Source organism: Dryobates pubescens, chromosome 16 (assembly GCF_014839835.1).
Source record: "Dryobates pubescens isolate bDryPub1 chromosome 16, bDryPub1.pri, whole genome shotgun sequence".
NCBI classification, from domain to species: Eukaryota; Metazoa; Chordata; class Aves; order Piciformes; family Picidae; genus Dryobates; species Dryobates pubescens.
This window is the reverse complement of record NC_071627.1, coordinates 21,540,555-21,561,584: the sequence shown is the minus strand read 5'-3', so window position 1 is coordinate 21,561,584 and position 21,030 is coordinate 21,540,555. Positions and strand designations below refer to the sequence as shown.

Below are 21,030 nucleotides of genomic sequence, written 5' to 3'. Positions count from 1 at the left end.
GCGCCGCGGCCGGTGCGTGGCCGGTGCGTGGCTGGTCTGGCTTTGACCTCTCCCGAGCGGCACGGAAGGGTTCTCACGCGGCCAGGTGGCCTCGCTGGGCTCGCCTGCACAGACCTGCCTGTGCCTGTGCGGTAATCCCACGCCCGAGATCGCTGGGCAGAGCTTTGCAGAAACTGACACTGCACGCCCATGGGCTCCAGAACTGAGCTCAAGGAAGCCAAGCACCCAGGCCAGCCTCGCAAACTCGATGTCCCTTGAGCGGCCCCTTCCCTGCGGCACTGTCCGGCGGGTTTCTGCCCGGAGTCGTGTCCCACAAGCTCTTTCGTGGGCAGCTGGGCCCTTTGCAGGAGAAGCTGATAATCATCTTGGAAGGAAACTATGGGAAGGGCACTGGATGATTAGCAGATTATTAATGAGGGAGTGATTTTTTTTCTTCCTCCCCCTCCCATGTTATGCTCTCTGCAAAGCAAGCAGGTGATGCCTTGACTTAGAGCAGAGGTGAGTTTTCACCTCCTGGGCTTTGAGCCCCTTCCAGCCTAGCCAGAGGGGTTTTGTGAGTGGAGGGTCTCAGGGATAAGGCTGAAGTGGGAGTGCCAGCCAGGCTCACTGTTAGGGACAGATGTCAAACAAGTTCACCTGAACCAGGCAGCTGCTGAGTCGACAGGGCTGGGAATCTTGTTCCCAGAGGCTCGGGGCAGGGCAGGAGGAGGTGTGCTTCCCTCCTCCATCCTCTCTTGCTCACCGGGCAGGGTGTGAGTTCTGGCAACGGCCCCAAAGAGCAGAGCTGCAGGAGCAGCTTCTGCCCCACACAGCAGCCTGGAAAGCACCTCTCTGCCCCAAGGAAGGGTCAAAGTGCAGACAGTATCTATCTGGGCAGATGGGATGTTAGGCTGAGGTGTGAGTGGATGGGTGTAGGGCAATGACACAAGGGTGGATGTCTCTGGGAGCAGTTTCTTCCCCAGGGCCACTGCAAACCACCCCTGTGCCTGTGACACTGCTTGCTGTGGGGGAGACCCTCTGATGGGAGGAGTGGGGCAGTGGTGAGTGTCTTGGGCAAAGCCTGGTGTCAAACCTCTGTTGAACACGTGCACCTCCGAGTCTCTTGGATCTGAGCTTATGTTTTTCCCATATCCTTTCCCATAGCCCTGAGGGGTCACTGACTGCAGTGGGAACCGACCAAGATCTTGGTTTGTTTCTGCCCAGATAGCATCACTGCCTGATCCTATCTTGCTTGATTCCAGCCTTGATAATGGCTCCTCAAGCAAAGAGGATGCAGCGGGGTGGGTGGAATTTGTATTTGCATCGGAGTTTTTGGCAGTGCTGTGCTCTTCTAGGTCATGCACACTCCTTAGAAACACCTCCTCCTGCCCTCCGGGCCATGGTCTCCTGGTGAGAGCCAGGATGATGAGCTCACACCCCTTAGCTGTTGCTGCACCGATTCAGCTCTCACTTCAGATCTCTCAAGACAGGGGGCCCCTGGTTCTCCTCTGGAGTAGCTCCTCAGCATAGGGATGAATGCAGAGGTCACACCTTCCCCTCCCCTGAGTGCTTATTGCTCTCCCATTGCTCTGGGTGGGATGGTCACTTACCTCCTCCGTGAGTTTCGGAGCACATCCCATTGTTGAGGCAGGGGTTGCTGCTGCAGGCACCGGTGGGGGAGCAGCACTGCTTGATCCCCACCTCCTCCACCACTTCCTTGGATTGCCCTTTCCCGGGCAGGAGGACCACTTCTCTGCCATTGATTGCAACCACATCCAGGCAGCCTCTGAAGCCCAGCGTGACTCTCTGGGCCTGGAGCGGCTGTCGGAGGCCCCCAAACAGCAGATCTCGCCTGCCCTGGGGGACCTGGCAGGTCCCTGGCAGCTGCAGAGAGGCATTTCCCAGGCCGTCGACGAGCAGGCGGACAGAGGCGTTCTTCACCTCCAGGAACACCGAGTGCCACTCGCCGTCGCTCACCGAGCGGGAGGAGGAGAGGTTCCCGCTGTAGCTCCCCCTGCAGCTGTACCCAAGCTGAGGGACTCCATTGACCATCTGCAAAACACGGCCCACAGCGCCTGGTTAGCTGTGACACAGGTGCCTGCTCTTCACGGGGGCTTTCAGCACTTGGAATCGATCAACCAGGTTGGAAAAGACCTCAGAGATCATCAAGTCCAACCTGGCACCCAGCACCTCCTGACTACTAAACCATGGCTCCAGGTGCCCTTCTTGAACACCTCCAGGGACAGGGACTCCACCACCTCCCTGGGCAGCACAGTCCAATGGCCAATAACTCTATGAAGAACTTTCTCCTCACCTCCAGCCTAAACCTCCCCTGGCACAGCTTGAGACTGTGTCCTCTTGTTCTGGTGCTGGTTGCCTGGGAGAAGAGACCAGCCCCCTCCTGGCTACAACCTCCCTTCAGGTAGTTGTAGAGAGCAAGAAGGTCTTCCCTGAGCCTTCTCTTCTGCAGGCTCAGCAACCCCAGCTCCCTCAGCCTCTCCTCACAGGGCTGTGCCTCAGGCCTCTCCCCAGCCTGGTTGCCCTTCTCTGGACACATTCAAGTGTCTCAATGTTCTTCTTGCATTGAGGGGCCCAGAACTGGACACAGGACTCAACTTCTGCTGCTTGATCCCCTCCTTGCCCAAGCACTGGGAGTCAAGATCAGTCCCAACTCTCAGACTGCAGAAATTAACAGCTAGGCAAATGCAGTCCCTTTCCCCCATGTTTGGCTATGAATGGATCAGCTAAATCCTCTCTAGGTGACTGCAGCCTCTTTTAGCTTGCAAAACCCTTTCATATCTGGCACAGTTTCATCAGTGGTCCTTCCCTGAAGCCTTTGACCAGTGTGCAGGGAGGGAAATTCATCTTTCCATTAACAGAGTGCAGGGCTGTGTGACCATCCTCCTGAAGCTGCTCATCCTCTCTCCTCCCTTCCTGAGCTTAATCAGAGCCCTGGTATTCAGCCTATACTCAACTCCATCACCAGCCACAGATGGACTCTTGTTCTGGGACACATGGCCTTTATTCTGTCCTCACTGTCTCATTAGTGGTGGAGAAAGTGCTGGAGAAGTTGCCCCTTTGGCATGGGTGAGGGTGCTGAAAGGACTTTGTTGGGGAGGTGGACTGGCAGCTTTCTCTGGAGGAGGCAAGGAGGAGCTGGGAGGCAGAGAAAGGAGTCACTGTTGTACCCAGCTCCTACCCAGCACGCTGGAAAGCCAGGCCAAAGCTGCTGATAGGTGTTGCAATCCAATCCTTGATCCCCAGTAGATGGGAGGGAGACAAGATAGTGAGCTGCTAAAAGTGATCCACACCAGTGTCTCCTGCAGTAAACTGGGATGTCAGAAATTCCTATTTGTGGCCCAAGATTCATGTTTAAAACTAGTATGGAGGAAGGAGAAAGGATAAAACCCTTTCAGCTTTTCCTCCTCAGTGCTTTGTTCATAAAGCCTCCCAGAAGCCAAGAGCCTGTGGAGAAGGAGAAAAAGAGATGGAAGAAAACCTTCATGGAAAACCTGCAGAGCTTGCTACACAACATCAAGCAATTCATGCCAGGCAAAAGGGATCTTCATGGTGGGTATTAGAGACAGTGAGGAGTGGTGATGCCTGGAAGAGGAGGAGTGATTGTGGGCTACACTGAACTCTGAAGCAACCTGCAGTATTGAAAGAGCTACTCTGGAGGGGTCAAAAGCAGAGCAGGTCAACAGTTAACTCTTAGAGGAGTCCACTGTGTAAATAAGTCCCAGGGGGAGGAGAAAGCAACTGCTGAGGGAAGGAAGAACCAGGTGCAGCTGGCACACACCATGGAAGGCTGCCTCAGGGCAGTGTGTATGTAAATCTCTTTGCACAACTGGCAACTTTGTCACTTCACTTTATCAGGAGGAACATTGCTTCAGATGGGTCTTTAGATTGGCCTTATCAATTTCTGGGGCTGGGACACAGCTGAGAACTCAATTCCCTGGAGCAAGAGCTGTCAGACTCCAAGTCTTTTCCAGCTTGCCTGGTTTGCCATTCTCTTGCTGCAACCTGTTTCTGACCATCAGGAGAGCTTAGTGATTGGAAGGGTGATGATATGCATCCTCTTAGGAGGAGAGCTCATCCTCTTCACCAAATCTACATAACCATCACTTAGGAGTCTTTCAAAGCTTTTGCCCATAGCTAGAGTATTGCAGTCTGCAAACCTTGTGGAGTCATGGGGGTGTGGGAGACCAGGGGATCCATCAATAAGGATCCTATTCTCCCTTGTCTTTGTATGTTAGGCCTGGTTCAGTTGAGCTTCCTGCCCTTCTGAGCACCACCTGAAGTGCTGGACTCCTGCTGAACTACTTGGTGACTCTCCTCCTCAAAGGTGAGGCAGAAAGCAAGAGACCCTTCTCGAGCAGCTAAGTTTGCCTCATCAGCTCTTTACAAGGCAGCTTCATGACACTCTTGGAGATAGGTACAGGGCATATGGATGATGTTTCTCTGCTCTTGCTCATTTGGAGCTATGTCTGTGGCAGCAGGAACTTGCAATGTGTACTTTGGGCAGGGCCTTGGGTGTTGGCTGCTGCACAGCTCTCTCTGTGTGGGTCTTTTATAAAGTGGAAAGAAAAGCATTTCAAAATAGGAATATGGGGTTGTGAAACCATGAGAAGGGGTGAGGGAGCTCGTGGACAGGATGAAGACTTCTAGGTAGGTTTCAGTGTGTGGATCTCAATGCCATTAGTCTGCAGGACAGAACTCTGTAAGCTGATAAGTGTGTCCTGTGATCCTGGTCTCCCTTTAGTCTGAATTGAATTGATGAGAAATAGACAAACCACCTATTCTTTAGTCATCTGCTCCCTCCTTCTGTTGGCAGAAGTGGAAAGGGGAGGTGATCTTTGAATGCTGGGTTGATTTCGTGTGCAGTCAAGGGAAGGAGAGAGATCAGACAAATGTTGCTGGCTCTGCAGGTGTCTGAAGCACTGAAACCACCTGAAGGAAGTACTTGAAAAGAGGAAACACTGAAACCACCTGAAGAAAGTGCTTGAAGAGAGTAGGAGGTTGAGAAATAGCATTTAAGGCTGCTGTTTGCTCTGTTCTGTCCATTGCTGTGAAGGACCTTTAATTTGAGGTCCATTTGATGAGGTGTGTGACCTAACTGACAGGTGAAGGCTGGTGATATTATTCCTAACCTCAGAGCTCGCCTGTGCCCTCCTCATCTCCATATCCTGTTATCCCAATCATAATGTGGTCTGGCAGACAGCTTGTGTGCTCTGTGGGAGCTTGACTCCACTCCTGACGTCTGGGGGGGAACTTTCCCTTTTGCTACAGTGGAAGCAGCCTGGGGAAGAATTCTGCCTGGGGAGTTCTTCACCCTGAGAGGTGTGAGGAGAGGGCTGGAGAAGCAAGCCGTAAGGAAAGCCGATGTAGATGTATGATGTGGGTGAAAGCTGCCTTCACACCAGAGACAAGCACAGGCCTTCACAGATGTGAAAACCAATTCCCTAGGTGTGGTTGCAGTGACTGCCACACTGTGCTTGGCTCTTTGCTTGGTCATCCCAAGACTACGCTGTAGTGGCGTGGATTGCTAAGGGCACACATTACTGCATCTTCTGGCTGTGGTTCCCTTCTCTGAAGAGCAAGTTGCTTGGTGGGTTTTTCTCTTCTTTTTGTTTTAACATTGGAAAGAAATCCCTGTGCATTCCAACCCCTACCTCCAGCGTGGCGTGGTCAGTGCCGTTGGCATGGAACACTACAGCGTGCAGCTGGTGAGTCTTCAGGCGGAAGTGCATGTGCCAGGAGCCCGCCTGCGAGTGCTGGTACCAAATGTAGCTGTGCCCCCCGAACCTCACAGCTGTTCCTGGAGGGAAAGGAAGGGAAAGGCCTCAGTTTTGCCACACTTTCTCAGATAGAATAGAATAGAATAGAATAGAATACAATACAATACAATACAATAGAATTAACCAGGTTGGAAAAGACCTTCAAGATCATTCAGTCCAACCTATCACCCAACACCATCTGATCAGCTACACCATGGCACCAAGTGCCTCACCCAGTCTCCTATTAAACACCTCCAGTGATGGTGACTCCACCACCTCCCTGGGCAGCACATTCCAATGGCCAATCTCTCTTTCTGTGAACTTCTTCCTAACATCCAGCCTAAACCTCTCCTGGCACAGTTTGAGACTGTGTCCTCTTGTTCTGTTGGTGGTTGCCTGGGAGAAGAGACCTTAAAAGCCTCCAAGCTTCTAAGACTTGGTTTTGAAATTGCAAGCAGAGTTGTTGGTCATTGGGCAACCTAATCCCATGGGAAGTCCAGGTGCTTTAGAAGGAAAAAACAGTATCATAGAATCAGCCACGTTGCAAAAGACCTCAGAGATCATCAAGTCCAACCTATTACCTAATACCTCCTGACAACTAAACCATGGCTCCCAGTGCCGCATGCAATCCTTTTTTGAACACCTCCAGGGATGGGGACTCCACCACCTCCCTGGGCAGCACATTCCAATGGCCAATGACTCTTTCTGGGAAGAACTTTCTCCTCACCTCCAGCCTAAACTTCCCCAGCACAGCTCAAGACTGTGTCCTCTTGTTCTGATGCTGGTTGCCTGGGAGAAGAGACCAATCCCCACCTGGCTACAACCTCCCTTCAGGGAGTTGTAGACAGCAAGAAGGTCTCTCCTGAGCCTCCTCCAGGCTAAGCAACCCCAGCTCCCTCAGCCTCTCCTCACAGGGCTGTGCTCCAGACCCCTCCCCAGCCTCATTGCCCTTCCCTGGACATGTTCAAGAGTCTCAATGTCCTTCTTAAACTGAGGTACCCAGAATTTGACACAGTGCTCAAGGTTTGGCTTAACCAGTGCTGAGTACAGGTGCAGAATGACTTCCCTGCTCCTGCTGGCCACACTATTCCTGATGCAGGCCAGGATGCCATCGGTCTTCATGGCCACACTGCTGGCTCATGTTCTGCCAGCTGTCAACCAGTATCCCCAGATCCCTTTCTGCCTGGCTCTTCTCCAGCCACTCCAACCCCAACCTGTAGCGCTGCATGGGGTTGTTGTGGCCAAAGTGCAGCACCTGGCACTTGGACTCGTGAAATGCCACGCAGGTTTGCAGGGTGGGACACTACCAGGAAGCTTTGCTCACCGTTGCAAGAGCAGATCTGCTCCAGGCTGTGCCGCGGGGTGAGGACGCTGAGTCGGGCGGTGCTGTAGGTGGACATGGTGCCCGGATCCATCTGGATGGTTTCCTTGCAGACGCGGTGGGCACAGTCTGCCCCGTGGCACGGCACGTGGATCGCTTTCTTCAGCCGGAGCCCCACGAGCTGGTCCATCTCCCCGGCCGACACCGTGATCTTGTTGGCCAGGACGCGAGGCTCGTACCAGGAGCCGTGCGGCTCTCCGACGGCCAGCAGCAAGTCCACGCCGTCAGAGGCGGCGGCGGGCTGCAGGCTGGCCATGTGGATGTTCTGGCGCCGGGTGAGCAGCACGTTGCCCAGGAACCTCTGCAGGTTTCGCCAGTGGTCCCCCACAAACTCCTCGGGAGAGAGGTGGCGGAAGTGCAGCACCACTGCCTTGTCCAAGGCCTCCTGCGTGAAGCACCACACGTGGACGTTGACGCTGGTGGTGGCCGTGAAGGTGCCGTCGCTGACCGTCACGTTCAGGAGGTAGTGGCCGTGGGGGAGCTTGTCCCCGGCGATGATCTTCCCATCTGCAGCCCCGACGGAGAAGAGGCCCTCCTGGGGCGCTTGTGCCACCAAAGTGTACAGCAGTGTGTCGTGGGGGTCTCGGTCCGTGGCGTGGATCTTGCCCAGAACACCGCCTCGGAAGGCTTCCTCGTTGGTGGTGATGAATATTTCCAGGGGAAGGGCTGAGGGGGCATACTGGCTCTGCTCAGTCACCTGGATGTTTATAAACGCAGAGGAGGACAGGGGAGGGATGCCACTGTCAGAGACCTGTCAAGGAAAAGAGAAGGATCCATTATTGCCAAGTGATGACTTAACTGCCACCTCACCTGACTGGATGGGCTGAGGAGGTCTTGCAAAGGAGAGTGGCTTGCATGTAGCGGTGGGTGGAAGCTGTCAGGGAGTGGGTTAGGAATGAAGAAGGCAAAAATTGGCAGCAGTGTTGAACCTCTGCCTGGAGATGGCCCCAGGTGTGCTTTCCAGCGTGGAGACTATTAGCAGTGAGGTTGTACTCGCATCTCTGCTCACCAGCAGCTGAGGTACACCTGGGTGGCTCTGGTGTCCTTGAGGATTAATCCTCTCTAGAGATGTAGCCAGTCTTTGGGGTTCCATGTCTAACTGAGTGTGCACAGGCCTAGAGCAGTTGCACACATCAAACCACTTGCTCACCTTCCTGGCTGTTTGAGCCTGTGTCCCACCTCTGACAATGTCTATCAGGCATAAGTCAAGGAACCTCAGAAGAGCAAAATGTGATTCTAAGATAAGTTTCTCCCTAATCTTAGGCTGTTAGTGGTTGAGGCTTTTAATTTACTAGTACCTGGCTTTCAGAACAAGGACCATTAATGAAGAAGGTGGTGCTTTGTGTGAGATTATCCTGTTGTTTGGAATGGACTATCCCTACTGGTAACACTGGACATTAATGAACTCACCCTGGGACAACAGAAATCCTCTTTGAAGAGGAACTTTAACCACTTCTTAAACGACAAGGATGCTTGGTGAAAGTTTTTAGGGCCAGGTCTCACTTTAAACTGGAAGTCACTAGAAGGATTCATGGAAAAGCATCTGTCTAAGGGAAATGCTGATGGAGTATTTCTCACTGTATTATCTGATGTTACCAGCACAGAAGCTGGTCCCCAGCTTCTTGTGGGCAGACTGTGTGGAGAAATCAGCTCTGGAGACGGCTCCAAGCTGCACAGTTTGTGCCTGGATTGGGTTTCTCCAAAGCCAGATGTGTTTCCATCCAGCTGTGCCATCCTAATCTCTTTTTGTTGCTACTTAATCTCTCTGGGGAATTCTAGGGATAAGAGGACAGTAAGGGAGGCTTTACCTGGACTTGTAGTAGGTACTGTTCCTTTATTCTTCGGTTCAGGACAGATGATGTCACCAACAGACCGTTTTGGGTGACATCAAAAGCCTTCCCATCATTGCCTTGGGTGATCTGGAATGAATATGGTGGTCCATTTTCTGGGGAGTCTCTGTCACTCATAATTAGCTCCAGGACACTGGTACCCACAGGAGCATTCTCCTGCAATGGGGAGAGATGTTAGTGGAGAAAGGCAAGCAAAGAGAAAAGGCCCAGAGGAAGCAGAGTGCCTCTAGAGCTGCTGGATCAGGAAGAGGGAACCAACTCCCACAGCCCATGTGCATCTCTAGTACACACAGACTGAGCCTCGTGCCAGCAGTGGCAGAGATCCAGCAAGGGACTCCCTGTCAGGACATTACACATAGGGCAGCTAAGTGCAGATGGTTGAGCTGGTGCCTGTGCTCTCCTCTTGCCAGCACAAGAGCAGATGAACGCACATTTTGCCTGTGTTTCTCTCTGAGGACATACAAGGTTGATGGTTGGACTTGATGGTGACCTTGAGGTCTTCTCCAGCCTTAATGCTGCTGGGATTCTGTGTTTTGAATCCAAGTGACAAATGGGCTGCATCCAGCAGCTTGACTCTGTGCATGGGTCTGCTCTTTACATTGTGGACAATTGTGAGGGAGAAAGGGGCTGCAAGTCAGGCTTGGAAGGTGTGGAAAGCTCTGTGTTCTTGTAGGAAAGGACAGGAAGGGCCTGAAGCTATTGGAAAGGGAAAATGGCACCTGTTAGTAGAACATCTGCCCCTGCAGAGGCTACCAGTTCTTTGGGGAGGTGAGCGCAGAACAACAACATGCTTCGTCTCTGTCTCACCCCTCTGCTCCAAGAGCAGCCCATGCCTGAGTACCTCAGCACCTGGAGGTGGACTGAGAGAAGGAACCACCTCCTGGCTTACCTGCACCACCACGCTGTAGTTGAGCTGGAAGAAGCGAGGAGGGTTGTCGTTGACGTCAGACACGTGGACGCTCACAGCCACGTCACTGAACTGAGGAGGGTGGCCGTTGTCTGTGGCTCGAATTGTCAGGGCATAACTGGGGATCTGGAAGGTTTGTAGTGCATGATTACTTGGAGGAATGGTGGCTTTTTCTCCTTGGTCTTTGACTCAGCTGCAGCTTGTTGTAAGTGCCTGAGGCCATGCTGTGCACCCTAACGATAGCTTTGCCCCTGGCTAAGGCTCCATCCCGTGAAGCACATTGCTAAAGATTCAACCTCACAATAGCTGTAGAGAAGGGAAACAACTTGGCAAAGATGGATGAGGATAAGCTGGGCAGACATCTGTCAGTAGTGGCTTGAACTGCTACTGTTAAATGAATGAGAGATTGTCCAGATGACCTTTCCATCTCCTCCCCAGACCTCTGATACAGAGAAGAAGAAACCAGCTATTCCAGTTTAGGGCAGACTCTCACCCAGCTCGAAGCACCAGTGGAGAAGACCAAAGCCCAGAGCTGTGAGCACTAAAGGTTCTGTTGCCTTCTCTAAAGCTCAGCCTTCCTGCAGCATCACCTGTGAGTCTAGAAAATGAATGACTGAGCCTTGCCTTCTGCTTAAAGTGTTTTGAGTAGATCATTCAGAAAATAGGAGGTAGCTGAATCCACTGCACCCCCTCTGTCTTTTGGGGCACATCTTTCACCCTTCCTGGTCCCATTTTCTTGTACTCACCTCCTCCCTGTCCAGATGCTTGGCAATGCTGATGTGCCCACTTCTGGGTTGAATGGCAAAGTGTCCCAGGGGGTTCCCTTCCACGATTGAATATGTGATCTGATTGTTCATCGCTCCATCCAAGTCATCAGCTGACACCTGTTAGGAGGGGAAAAAAGCTAGGACCCTGGGCTCAAAAAGGCCTTGCCATGGAGAAATTAAGGGCAGGACTTTTTATTTTTGGCTTTTAAGGGTATTGGTTTGAGCTTGCCTCAAATGAGGAGGAGGAAGGAAGGTGGTTTACCTAAGTGTCACACATTTTTTTTTCAAGGCAAAACTCCACACAGCTACAACAATGACTTTGTCCTTGTCCCTTTCTCCTGACCTCACCACCCCTGTGAAGGTAACAAGCTGGGCAGGGAACTCTACATGGAAATACGTTGGGCTCTGCTATTCTGTCCAGAGAAGCCTCTGTCCTTCCCAGGTTATAGGGATATGGTCTTCTGCAGGCATTTTAGCCCTCTTGGGAGATCTCCAAAGCTCTTGAGCCATCCTTAGGTGTCTCAAGCTTTCACTTAAAGATATCTTATGAGGCAAGATGTTCTCCTTGTCTACAGAGCATCAGGAATTCTGTCAATCGTTGTTTTTTAAGGTCATGCTTGAATCTTAGATGTTGTGCATCAGAAACCCACAGAGGTGGGTGCAAAAGAAGAGTAAATCTTGTACAGCACAAGTAAGAGAAGAGGCAGAGACAGCTGCCTGGGCTCATGATCATACCGTGAGGATGATCTCTCCGACGGCAGCATCCTCCCGGATGTCGACGAAGTAAGGGTCTTGGATGAACTCTGGGGCATGGTCGTTGATGTCAGTTATGTTGATGACTACCATGGTCACATCACTGAGAGAGGCTGAGCCTTTCCTTGTGCCCTCAATGGACAAGTAATACTCATGACTGGCTTCAAAGTCCAAGCTCCCATTTATGTATAAGGCACCTGCATTGGCAGATGGATAGAGAAGAACAGGACATGCTTTGAATAAACGGTGAGGGAGGTTTCTTGGAGTACTGGAGACACAGCATGGTGACTGCCAAACTGCCACCTGAAAAATCTGCTGCTCACCTAACTTGGACCTTCTCTGCTTAAATCAGATAGATTCTATAGCCCTGCTCTGACAGGGGGGTTGGTCTTGATGATCTTCGGAGGTCACTTCCAACCCCTAACATCCTGTGATCTGTGATCTCAACACAAGGGGGAACTTCTTTACTCTAAGGGCCACAGAGCACTGGAACAGGCTCTCCAGAGAGGTTGTGGAGTCTCCTTCTTGGAGACTTTCAAGGCCCATCTGGATGCATTCCTCTGTGACCTGAGTTAGATTGCATGGCCTGCTCTGGCAGGGGGGTTGGACTTGATGATCTCCTTGGGTCCCTTCCAACCCCTGACATCCTGTGAGCCTGTGATCTGTGATCAGGATACCAAAGGACATGGCATCACATAAACCAAACTATAACTAAACTGATTCTGCCATACCCTGCCTCATTCTGGTATCAAGTGTTTGAAGAAGTGACATAAACTTTCACTCTGGAAGGTCTCCAGGATTCTTACCTGGAGGAGATCTGAAACAAAATAGGATGGGAGCCCAACAGGGCTATTGAAAGCTGTGACCAAGGCAATAGTAGAGCATCACATGTAGTGTGAAAAGGTGTGAGAGAGAGATGCAGGAGGAAAACTGTACAGGAGGAAAAGGTGCAATGCAGAACTGTACAGGAGGAAAAGGTGCACAGCAAGATGCTGTGATTCATACACAAGGCTTAGGATGCAAGACAGAAAGAAGGAGGAGTTTGTTAATCTGCAAAAATGAGTGAGGAACATGGACTGAAGATGTAAATGGAAGTGGAAAAGAAAACAAAAGAGGAGGGAGACAGAATGTGATTGTGCACTTCAATGCTTTCCTGGGTTCAACACTGAAACTGCCATGGAGATGACATTGTTCTGTATCTGTCACTGTCCCTGGAGGTGTTCAAGAGGGGATTGGACGTGGCACTTGGTGCCATGGGTCTAGTAGTCATGAGGTCTTGGGTGACAGGTTGGACTTGATGATCTTTGAGGTCTTTTCCAACCTTATTGATTCTATGATTCTAAGTTGGACAAACTTACAAGAAGATTGCTATGGAAAAACTGGGAGAATTCTCCCCTCAGAGAAGCTGAGGGAGACACCATGGGTGAGAATGTTACAGCTAAGGGCAGGCGGCCACTGATGATGCAGCCAGGGGTTTATTTCAGGGAGTTAACATTGGCCTTCAGATAAGGAATCTTATCAGATTGCTGTGCAAACAGAGCAGTGCTTTATTTGGCTGGTAAACCTGGCTCAACACCTGCTCAGGATTACCAGACCAGGATTACCTACACTCAGTGAGTGCTGCCTAACAAAGGTGCCTGTTACCCTGGGCTGCAGGTTCCTTGTGGGGTCAGGATGGAGAGACTTTTTAAATTAAACCTCCTTCTCCTGCATTTTGAAGTGGAAAAAAAAAGTCCTCATCCTGTTCTCCAGGTATTCCTTATTCCCATGAGCCTGTTTCAGGTCCCAGATATATAACAGGAATCTTTCCATTAATTGCAGTAGGATTTGGACCACTCCTTGAGTGACTTGGTTGGCAAACTTTAGGGTAGAAGAGAAGACTCCACTCCCTCTCCTTGTGCTGGCTAAAGACAGATTTGGATCCCTCCTTAAATGACTTGGTTGTCAAACTTTAGGGTAGAAGAGAAGACTCTACTCCCTCTCCTTGTGCTGGCTAAAGACAGGGTAGAGAGGAAGTGTAGGCCAAAGGGAGAGCCAGAGAAGATGCCTGCCTTTGATGTTGGGTCACCCTGGAGCTGTTTGGGCATGAGGTTGCCTTACCTGTGTTTGAGTTGAGCTGAAATTTCCCATGGTCGTTGCCGTTGACAATTTCATACTTGATCTCTGTGTTTTCTGCGTTGTCCCTTGTCAGGGCTGACAAGTTGAGGACCTCTGTGCCCACAGCCACATCTTCTTTCACCATGGCCACGTACTCAGGGGCCAAGAAAACAGGCAGGTACTCATTGAGATCCACAACAGAGACAGTGACGGTGCCGAGAGCGGAGAGGGGCTGCGGGGTGCCCCGGTCGGTGGCGCAGACCGTCAGCTCAAATGCTGAGTGCTGGGAATCCTTCAGAGGCTTCTCCAGACGGATCACCCCCGTGGTTTCCTCAATTGAGAAGTGTCCGTTGGCAGAGTCGGGCAGAGAGTAGACCACCTCAGCGTTGAGACCTGGAAGGATAAGGGACAGCATGAGCTGGTGGGCAGGAGTGCTGCTGGTTGTGTTTATTTGTGTGTTTCGACTCTGTTAGGACTCTGTGTGCTCAACGACCTTAAATTGCTAGGGGAAAATGGAGGCTATGGGAACATCAAATGTGCCCAGGGAGGTGGTGGAAGCCTCATCCCTGGAGGTTTTTGCAGCCAGGCTGGATGTGGCTATGAGCAACGTGCTGTAGTGTGAGGTGTCCCTGCCCATGGCAGGGGGGTTGGAACTGGCTGAGCCTTGAGGTCCCTTTCAACCCCGACAACTCTATGATTCTGTGTAGGCTCTGACACCCAGCCACCCTCACCATCATCCCTCAGTATTACCTGTCTGTGTTTACTGCTGATTCCCATTTTTAATTCCCTTGTTTCCAAACACAATTTCCCTTTGTATCTGCTTCCAAAGCAGACAAATATCACCCTGCTTCTCTGTCATTGTAAATCCAGTCTTTGCTGGAGAGGCTTATTGAAAGCTCCTTTCTTAGGACTATATCTTATGTTTCTGAGAATCTTTTGTGTCTTCAGAAGGACCTCTCCAACTGTATTGCCTACCCCATCCAGATCCCTTATTATGCTCATTCTGTCTCCATCTTCGGTAAAGTTGCTGTCTAGTTTGTGTCCCAGTTACAGTTCCTGAGTATGTCCTCAAAGCCTGACTTTGCATGTTTCTACAGATACTGCACTTCCTGCAGGTCCCAAAACTGCTGATGCCTGCTGGCCAAGAACATCACAGGATGTTAGGGGTTGGAAGGGACCTCTGAAGCAGATCGAGTCCACCCCCCCTGCCAGAGCAGGACCATAGAATCTAGCACAGGTTGCACAGGAACTCATTCATCTGGGTCTTGAAAGTCTCTAGAGAAGGAGACTCCACAGCCTCCCTGGGCAGCCTGTTCCAGTGCTCTGTGACCCTCACAGTGAAGAAGCTCCTCCTCATGCCATCGATCAGCTCCAGTCCCATCTTTGCCAAGATTCAATCGCCTATGCCCATTGCTGTAGCCCTTTCTTAGGTTTCAAGGGTTTCTGTTCAGGATGAAAGATGAACTCTACCAACCCCCCCCCCCACCCCCCAAATCCCATTCTGACTCACCTTCATCGAGGTCCCTGGCAGCCACCACAGCAATGGGTGTCTTTGTGGTGGTGTTGTCAAACACAGCCACGGCGCAGTGGCTGGGGAAGAATCTCGGCGCGTTGTCGTTGGTGTCCTCTATGGTGAGCGTGATATCTGCCTGGCAGGAGCGGCCTCCCCCGTCAGTTGCTTTGGCAACAAGGTGGTACACAGGCTTCTGTTCACGGTCGAGAGGGGCAGAGGTGGTCAGCTCCCCTGTTGGGAAGAACAGGAGATGGTTTTGCCTCCCACAGTTGTGTCCAGTTCTCTGTCTACTGTGTCCAGTTCTTTGGGACCCTCAGGTCAGGAAAGATGTTGAGTTGCTGGAAGGTGTCCAGAGAAGGGCAACAAAGCTGGGGGGGGGGAGGGGAGTGGTTGGAGCACAGCTCTGTGAAGAGAGGCTGAGGGAGCTGAGGTTGCTTAGCCTGGAGAAGAGGAGGCTCAGAGGAGACCTTGCTGTCTACAACAACCTGAAGGGAGGTTGTAGCCAAGTGGGGGTTGGTCTCTTCTCCCAGGCAACCAGATAATTAGAATAGAATGGAATTAACCAGGTTGGAAAAGACCCCAGAGATCATCAAGTCCAACCTATCACCCAATACTATCTAATCAACTAAACCATGGTACCAAGTGCCTCATCCAGTCTCTCTGTAAACACAGTGATGGTGACTCCACCACCTCCATTCCAATGGCCAATCTCTCTTTCTGGGAAGAATGTCTTCCTAACATCCAGCCTAAACCTTCCCTGGTGCAGCTTGAGACTGTGTCCTCTCGTTCTGGTGGATGTTAGGAAGAAGTTCTTCATGGAAAGAGTGATTGGCCATTGGGATGTGCTGCCCAGGGAGGTGCTGGAGTCACCATCACTGGAGGTGTTTAGGAAGAGGCTGGATGAAGCGCTTGGTGCCATGGTTTAGTTGATTGGATGGTGTTAGGTGACAGGTTGGACTTGATGATCTCAAAGATCTTTTCCAACCTGGTCTGGTCTGGTCTGGTCTGGTCTGGTCTATTCTATTCTATTCTATTCTATTCTATTCTATTCTATTCTATTCACTGCGGCTGCAGCCCAGGAGAGCTCAGAAAGGTTCTAGCGTGAACCTTCCTGGCTGAACCGTGGGAGGCAACAGCCTGAGTCTGAACAGTGTTTGTAATCCAGCTAATAGTGGTGATGTGTCCACACCACATTGCTTGGGGCTATTCTCGGATCGCTGCCAGCCAGTGCCCTGGCAGGGCTTGGCATGGGGAGCCCTGAAGTCGGGCTGCATTTCATGCAAGGGCTGGCGTCATGGGATAAATGTGCTCATGAATAAATTGTACTTCTAAATGCCTTTGCAAACCTTGCTGCACTAAGCTTTCTGCAGTGTAACGAACCTCAGGTGATCTCTGGAGCGATCAGCGTGGTCACTGGCAAGAATACTGCCCAACACCTGCTGTGTTTCAGGGCTTAGAACTCGACTCTCTGTCTCAAGCCAAATTACTTGCTGATCTCTCTCTCTGGGCTATAGTGTCTGCCCTACCTTTGAGCGAGGTGAATGCCAACAGGAAGGGGCAGAGCTTGCTCTCCTCTACACCCCAATGCCATAAACCTGTTTGCCATTCCCTCCTGGCTTGGGAGTGCTGGAATGAATCGCCCTTTTGTTTGCTCAAGAGGAGGTAGGTGTTGAACTGTGCCGGGGCTGGCATTTCTCAGGAGAGGGTGAGGAAGAGGATAAGGGCATCCCACTGCCCAGCTCTCACCTGTGTGTGGGCCCAGCCTGAACTCCTCTGCCCCAGGCCCGTGGAGGCTGTAGGTGATCTGGGCGTTGCTGCCCACGTCAGGGTCGGTTGCAGAGATTTTCAAAACGAAAAGGCCTGGCGCAGCGTCTTCAGAGACTCTCCCAGTGTAGAATATCTGGCGAGGACAGAAGGTGCCATTGGCATCTGAGCTGGCTCCGAGAAGCCTTCATCCCTTGTCGGGGAGGAAGGGACTAGCAGAGGCTTCACAGAGGAGGATCAACCTTGCGGTTTATAGGGGAACACAACGTGCGTCACATTGCCGGCTGCTGGGGCGTGGACCGGGGCCAGTGAGCTCATTTCACACAAGCCTTTGAATCTCCTTTGGGAAGCAACCACCACTGCTCTTTCTCACCAGGGGTAATGTCCATACCAGCGATCGGTTCTCTCCAGTAAAAACCTCCCGATGGGAATCTCTCGTCTTAGCAGGATATAAACCTGGGTAATTTACATGCCCCTACCCAGGAGGCTTCCTGGCATTGTTTATCTCCAAAAATTATCCTTCATAATGCTTAGGCACTCACTTACTGCTGGCAAACATGCTTGGAGGCTAGATTTAATGTTCTTGCTTGACATGCAGCTTAATTAAAGTTGCTAAGCATAATCAAAGCAATAGGATCGTGTGAGAAGAATTACGACAAGCCAAACCCTCTTAACACACTCTCTCTGTTCTTTTTGCCTTGCTGTTGTGTTCTCTCCTTCCCAGCTGCTCCCCTCATGCCCTCTGTGTCCCGGGACAGATGTTTTACTTGACCACAGCGTGTCCCAGGACAGCTGTCTTACCTGACCACACTCGGGGCTGTTATCGTTGATGTCCAGAACAAAAATTTCCACTTCAGTGGTAGCCTGAAACTTCCCATCAGAAGCCATCACCTTGAGGAGATATTTCTCAGTGTCTTCTCTGTCCAGAGGCTTCTTGGAAGAAATTGTCCATTCACCCTCAACTTGGTTGACTGTGAATTGTCCCAGAACATCTCCTTCTAGAAGGGATGAGGAGATAAGGAGAACAAAGGCATTTAGTGAGTGCTGGCAATCAGAAGGCATAAGGAAAGGGGAGAGAGAGGTGTGTTGACTTCCAGCCCCTGAGGAGAGCTGCAGGACTTGCAGTGGTCGTGCAGAGAGGCCACTGGTGTTGCATCAGGCAGGTGAGGAGCATTTGCTCTGCCTCACTGCACAGCTGAGAACTACCCTGCCTGCTTCTCTATGCACTGTCTGCATATTCCACTGGAAGGAGGAAACAACAACTGCCTGCAAAACCATCTCGGTAATGTTCTGCAGACATACATATTCATTGCCTCAAACCCCACATTGTCTCACCTTCCTCAAGTGTGTCAGCCTTTCTTGGTGCCTGTTCCTAAAGGGCTTGAGAGCTGCAAATACCCTGCAGACACTGGTTGGATCTTACTTTCACATGTATAGTTGTACTTCCTTCTAACCCAGGGATGTGTTTAAGGTATAGCTGCACTTTTCTGGGGGATACTTTCTGATTCTCTAAGAGCCAGATAGTGAGACACAGGTAAATTTCAGGCTAAGCAGGCTCTCAGGTCCACCAAATTCATGCTGCTGCTGTTACACAAAGCAGGTTTTAAATGAGGAGGGTGCTGCCCCTGCAGAATCTTTCTCTTCTGGCAAGGAGCTGGTGTCCTCTGCTGAACCCATGGCATCAGGAGGACAGAGGGAGCACATTAGGTAACCAGGAGGCTTGTTCTGTTAGGCTCTGACAGGCCCCACACACCTGAGTAAATTAAATCAGTCTCTTTTTGTTTTCATTTGTACTACAGCGATGAGGCTGTGAATCTGGAGGCACAATGAGACCTTTGGAGCCCTTCTTCTAACTCTGAGAGATTCCAGCCTGTGCTCAGATTTAGTTTCTGTGTGTCTGAAATCAGTGTGAGCAGTGTGAAGCTCAGCTCTGTGTTCACCTCCTCCTTTCTTTGGCCTCAGTGCTGGGCTGCAGTCGTGTTTGCATGTTCCTGGGTAGAGTCTGTTTTGTGCTTCTAAGTCTGTAGCAGAGAGAGCATATGGTGTTTGCCACTAATGCTAGTGTGCATTCTCTCAGGTTTAAAGCAGCTGGAAGTTATTACTCTGTTTAAATGTAAAGACATAAAGGGGTTGAACCTTTCCTCCCAAAGGCTTGCAAGCACCTAGGCTTGCCATAAGCCCACTGGAAGTACCAACATTCCTCCCCTCTTTTGGATGCTTACAACAAGAGATAACAGGCTGCAGCATGATCTGCCTAAATGTTTTGACCCTGAAGGGTCCTCACTTGAGTTCAAACAAGCATTTTAATTTGCAGTATCTGTTCCAGGCCTGAGAAAGACATTTTGGGGGTCAGAAGGTGCCATAAACCCAAGCTTCTGGTTGTGTAAATGCGCAACAAACATTCCAGTGTGACTGTTTAGCTGGTTTACAGCACTGGTTAATTTCACTTGGCACAGATGAACTGTCAGAGATGCAAGAGTCGTCCTTAGTGCTTCTTGTTAGCCAAAACCCTCAGCAGGACTGACACAATGGTCCAAATATAGAATCATAGAATCAACAAGGTTGGAAAAGACCTCAAAGATCATCAAGTCCAACCTGTCACCCAAGACCTCATGACTACTAGATCATGGCACCAAGTGCCATGTCCAATCCCCTCCTGAGCACCTCCAGGGACTGTGACTCCACTACCTCCCTGGGCAGCCCATTCCAATGGCTAACAACTCTCTCAGTGAAGAACTTTCTCCACCAGCCTGCAGCCTTGTGAAGTCTACTAGTTTGTTGTGGCTTCATAGGAGACACATTTAACTCCAGAAAGCTGCACACACCCTATGTGCATACATGCAGTCATTAAAAACTCCAGGCAGGCTGCACACAGGGGAGATGTGTAAGCCCTCTGCACTGTGTGCAGGAGAAAAAGCTGGGCCAAAGACCTTAAATACAAATCACAGTATCTGTGTGAGGAAAAAAACCTTCCCTCCTGCTGTGCCACTGCTTCTGTCCTCCCAACAGGAAAGAAAAATGGCACTGTCTTAATTATTCCTTTGCTAAGAAAGTGTAGAGAAATATCTCTACAGCACAGAGGAATTATTTGTATTTTCTTTCTTTATTTTCTAAGAAATAGGATGGTTCAGTGGTGAGAGAGTTATTATAGTGATAATTCCACCCACTGCTGTCAGTTACTAGAGAGTTTTGGATACCCCAGCCTCATTGCACCCAATTCTGGGCTCCCCTGTTCAAGAAGGACAGGGATCTACTCGAGAGAGTCCAAGGGAGGGCTACAAGGATGCTGAAGGGACTGGAGCACTGCCTGGTGAGGAAAGGCTGAGAGCCCTGGGGCTCTTCAGTCTGGAGAGGAGAAGGCTGAGAGAGGATCTAATAAGCATATATAAATATAATAAGCATATATAAATATCTGAGGGCTGGGACTCAGGAAGGAAGGAACAGGGACAGTGACAGCCTCTGCTCACTTGTGCCCTGTAACAGGACAAGGGGCAATGGATGCAAACTACAGCACAGGAGGTTCCACCTCAACATGAGGAGGAACTTCTTCACCGTGAGGGTCACAGAGCACTGGAACAGACTCCCCAGAGGAGTTGTGGAGTCTCCTTCTCTGGAGACTTTTAAGCCCTGTCTAGATGTGTGCCTGTGAGACCTGTGCTGGATTCTATAGTCCTGCTCTGCCAGAGAGGTTGGACTCAAGGATCTCCAGAGGTCACTTCCAATCCCTAACATCCTGTGAGCCTGTGATTTAACTCATGACAGAACTTGGGCTTCATCTCCTGCTTCTGTTAGAACTGTCAGGGTAATTCTATTCCTGTGTTAACATTCTGTAAGACAAGGTATCAGGCAAGAAGCTGGGTTAGGATAGGATAGGATAGGATAGGATAGGATAGGATAGGATAGGATAGGATAGGATAGGATAGGATAGGATAGGATAGGACAGGACAGGACAGGACCGGACCAGGTTGGAAGAGACCTATGAGATCATCAAGTCCAACCTATCATCCAACACTATCTAATCAACTAAACCATGGCACCAAGCACCCCATCAAGTCTCCTCCTAAACACCTCCAGTGATGGTGACTCCACCACCTCCCCAGGCAGCCCATTCCAAGTTCTTCTTTGAAGAACTTCTTCCTCACCTCCAGCCTAAACCTCCCCTGGCACAGCTTGAGACTGTGTCATCTTGTCCTGGTGCTGGTTGCCTAGGAGAAGAGACCACCCCCCCCCACCTGTCTACAA

At 50.8% G+C, this 21,030-nt stretch overlaps 1 protein-coding gene across 1 annotated transcript in view; it reads right to left on the bottom strand.

The window, feature by feature from the left end:
- FAT2 (FAT atypical cadherin 2) overlaps positions 1–21,030 on the bottom strand; it is a 67,460-nt gene that overhangs the window by 6,253 nt on the left and 40,177 nt on the right. The window contains exons 11-21 of the mRNA XM_009896143.2: positions 17,590–17,786; positions 16,771–16,924; positions 15,022–15,255; positions 13,515–13,904; positions 11,397–11,611; positions 10,641–10,778; positions 9,877–10,020; positions 8,946–9,143; positions 7,081–7,888; positions 5,652–5,797; positions 1,590–2,031 (exon numbers count right to left, since the gene is read on the bottom strand). Of these exons, the coding sequence (XP_009894445.2) occupies positions 1,590–2,031; positions 5,652–5,797; positions 7,081–7,888; positions 8,946–9,143; positions 9,877–10,020; positions 10,641–10,778; positions 11,397–11,611; positions 13,515–13,904; positions 15,022–15,255; positions 16,771–16,924; positions 17,590–17,786 (3,066 nt within the window). The remainder of the gene's footprint in view (positions 1–1,589; positions 2,032–5,651; positions 5,798–7,080; positions 7,889–8,945; positions 9,144–9,876; positions 10,021–10,640; positions 10,779–11,396; positions 11,612–13,514; positions 13,905–15,021; positions 15,256–16,770; positions 16,925–17,589; positions 17,787–21,030) is intronic.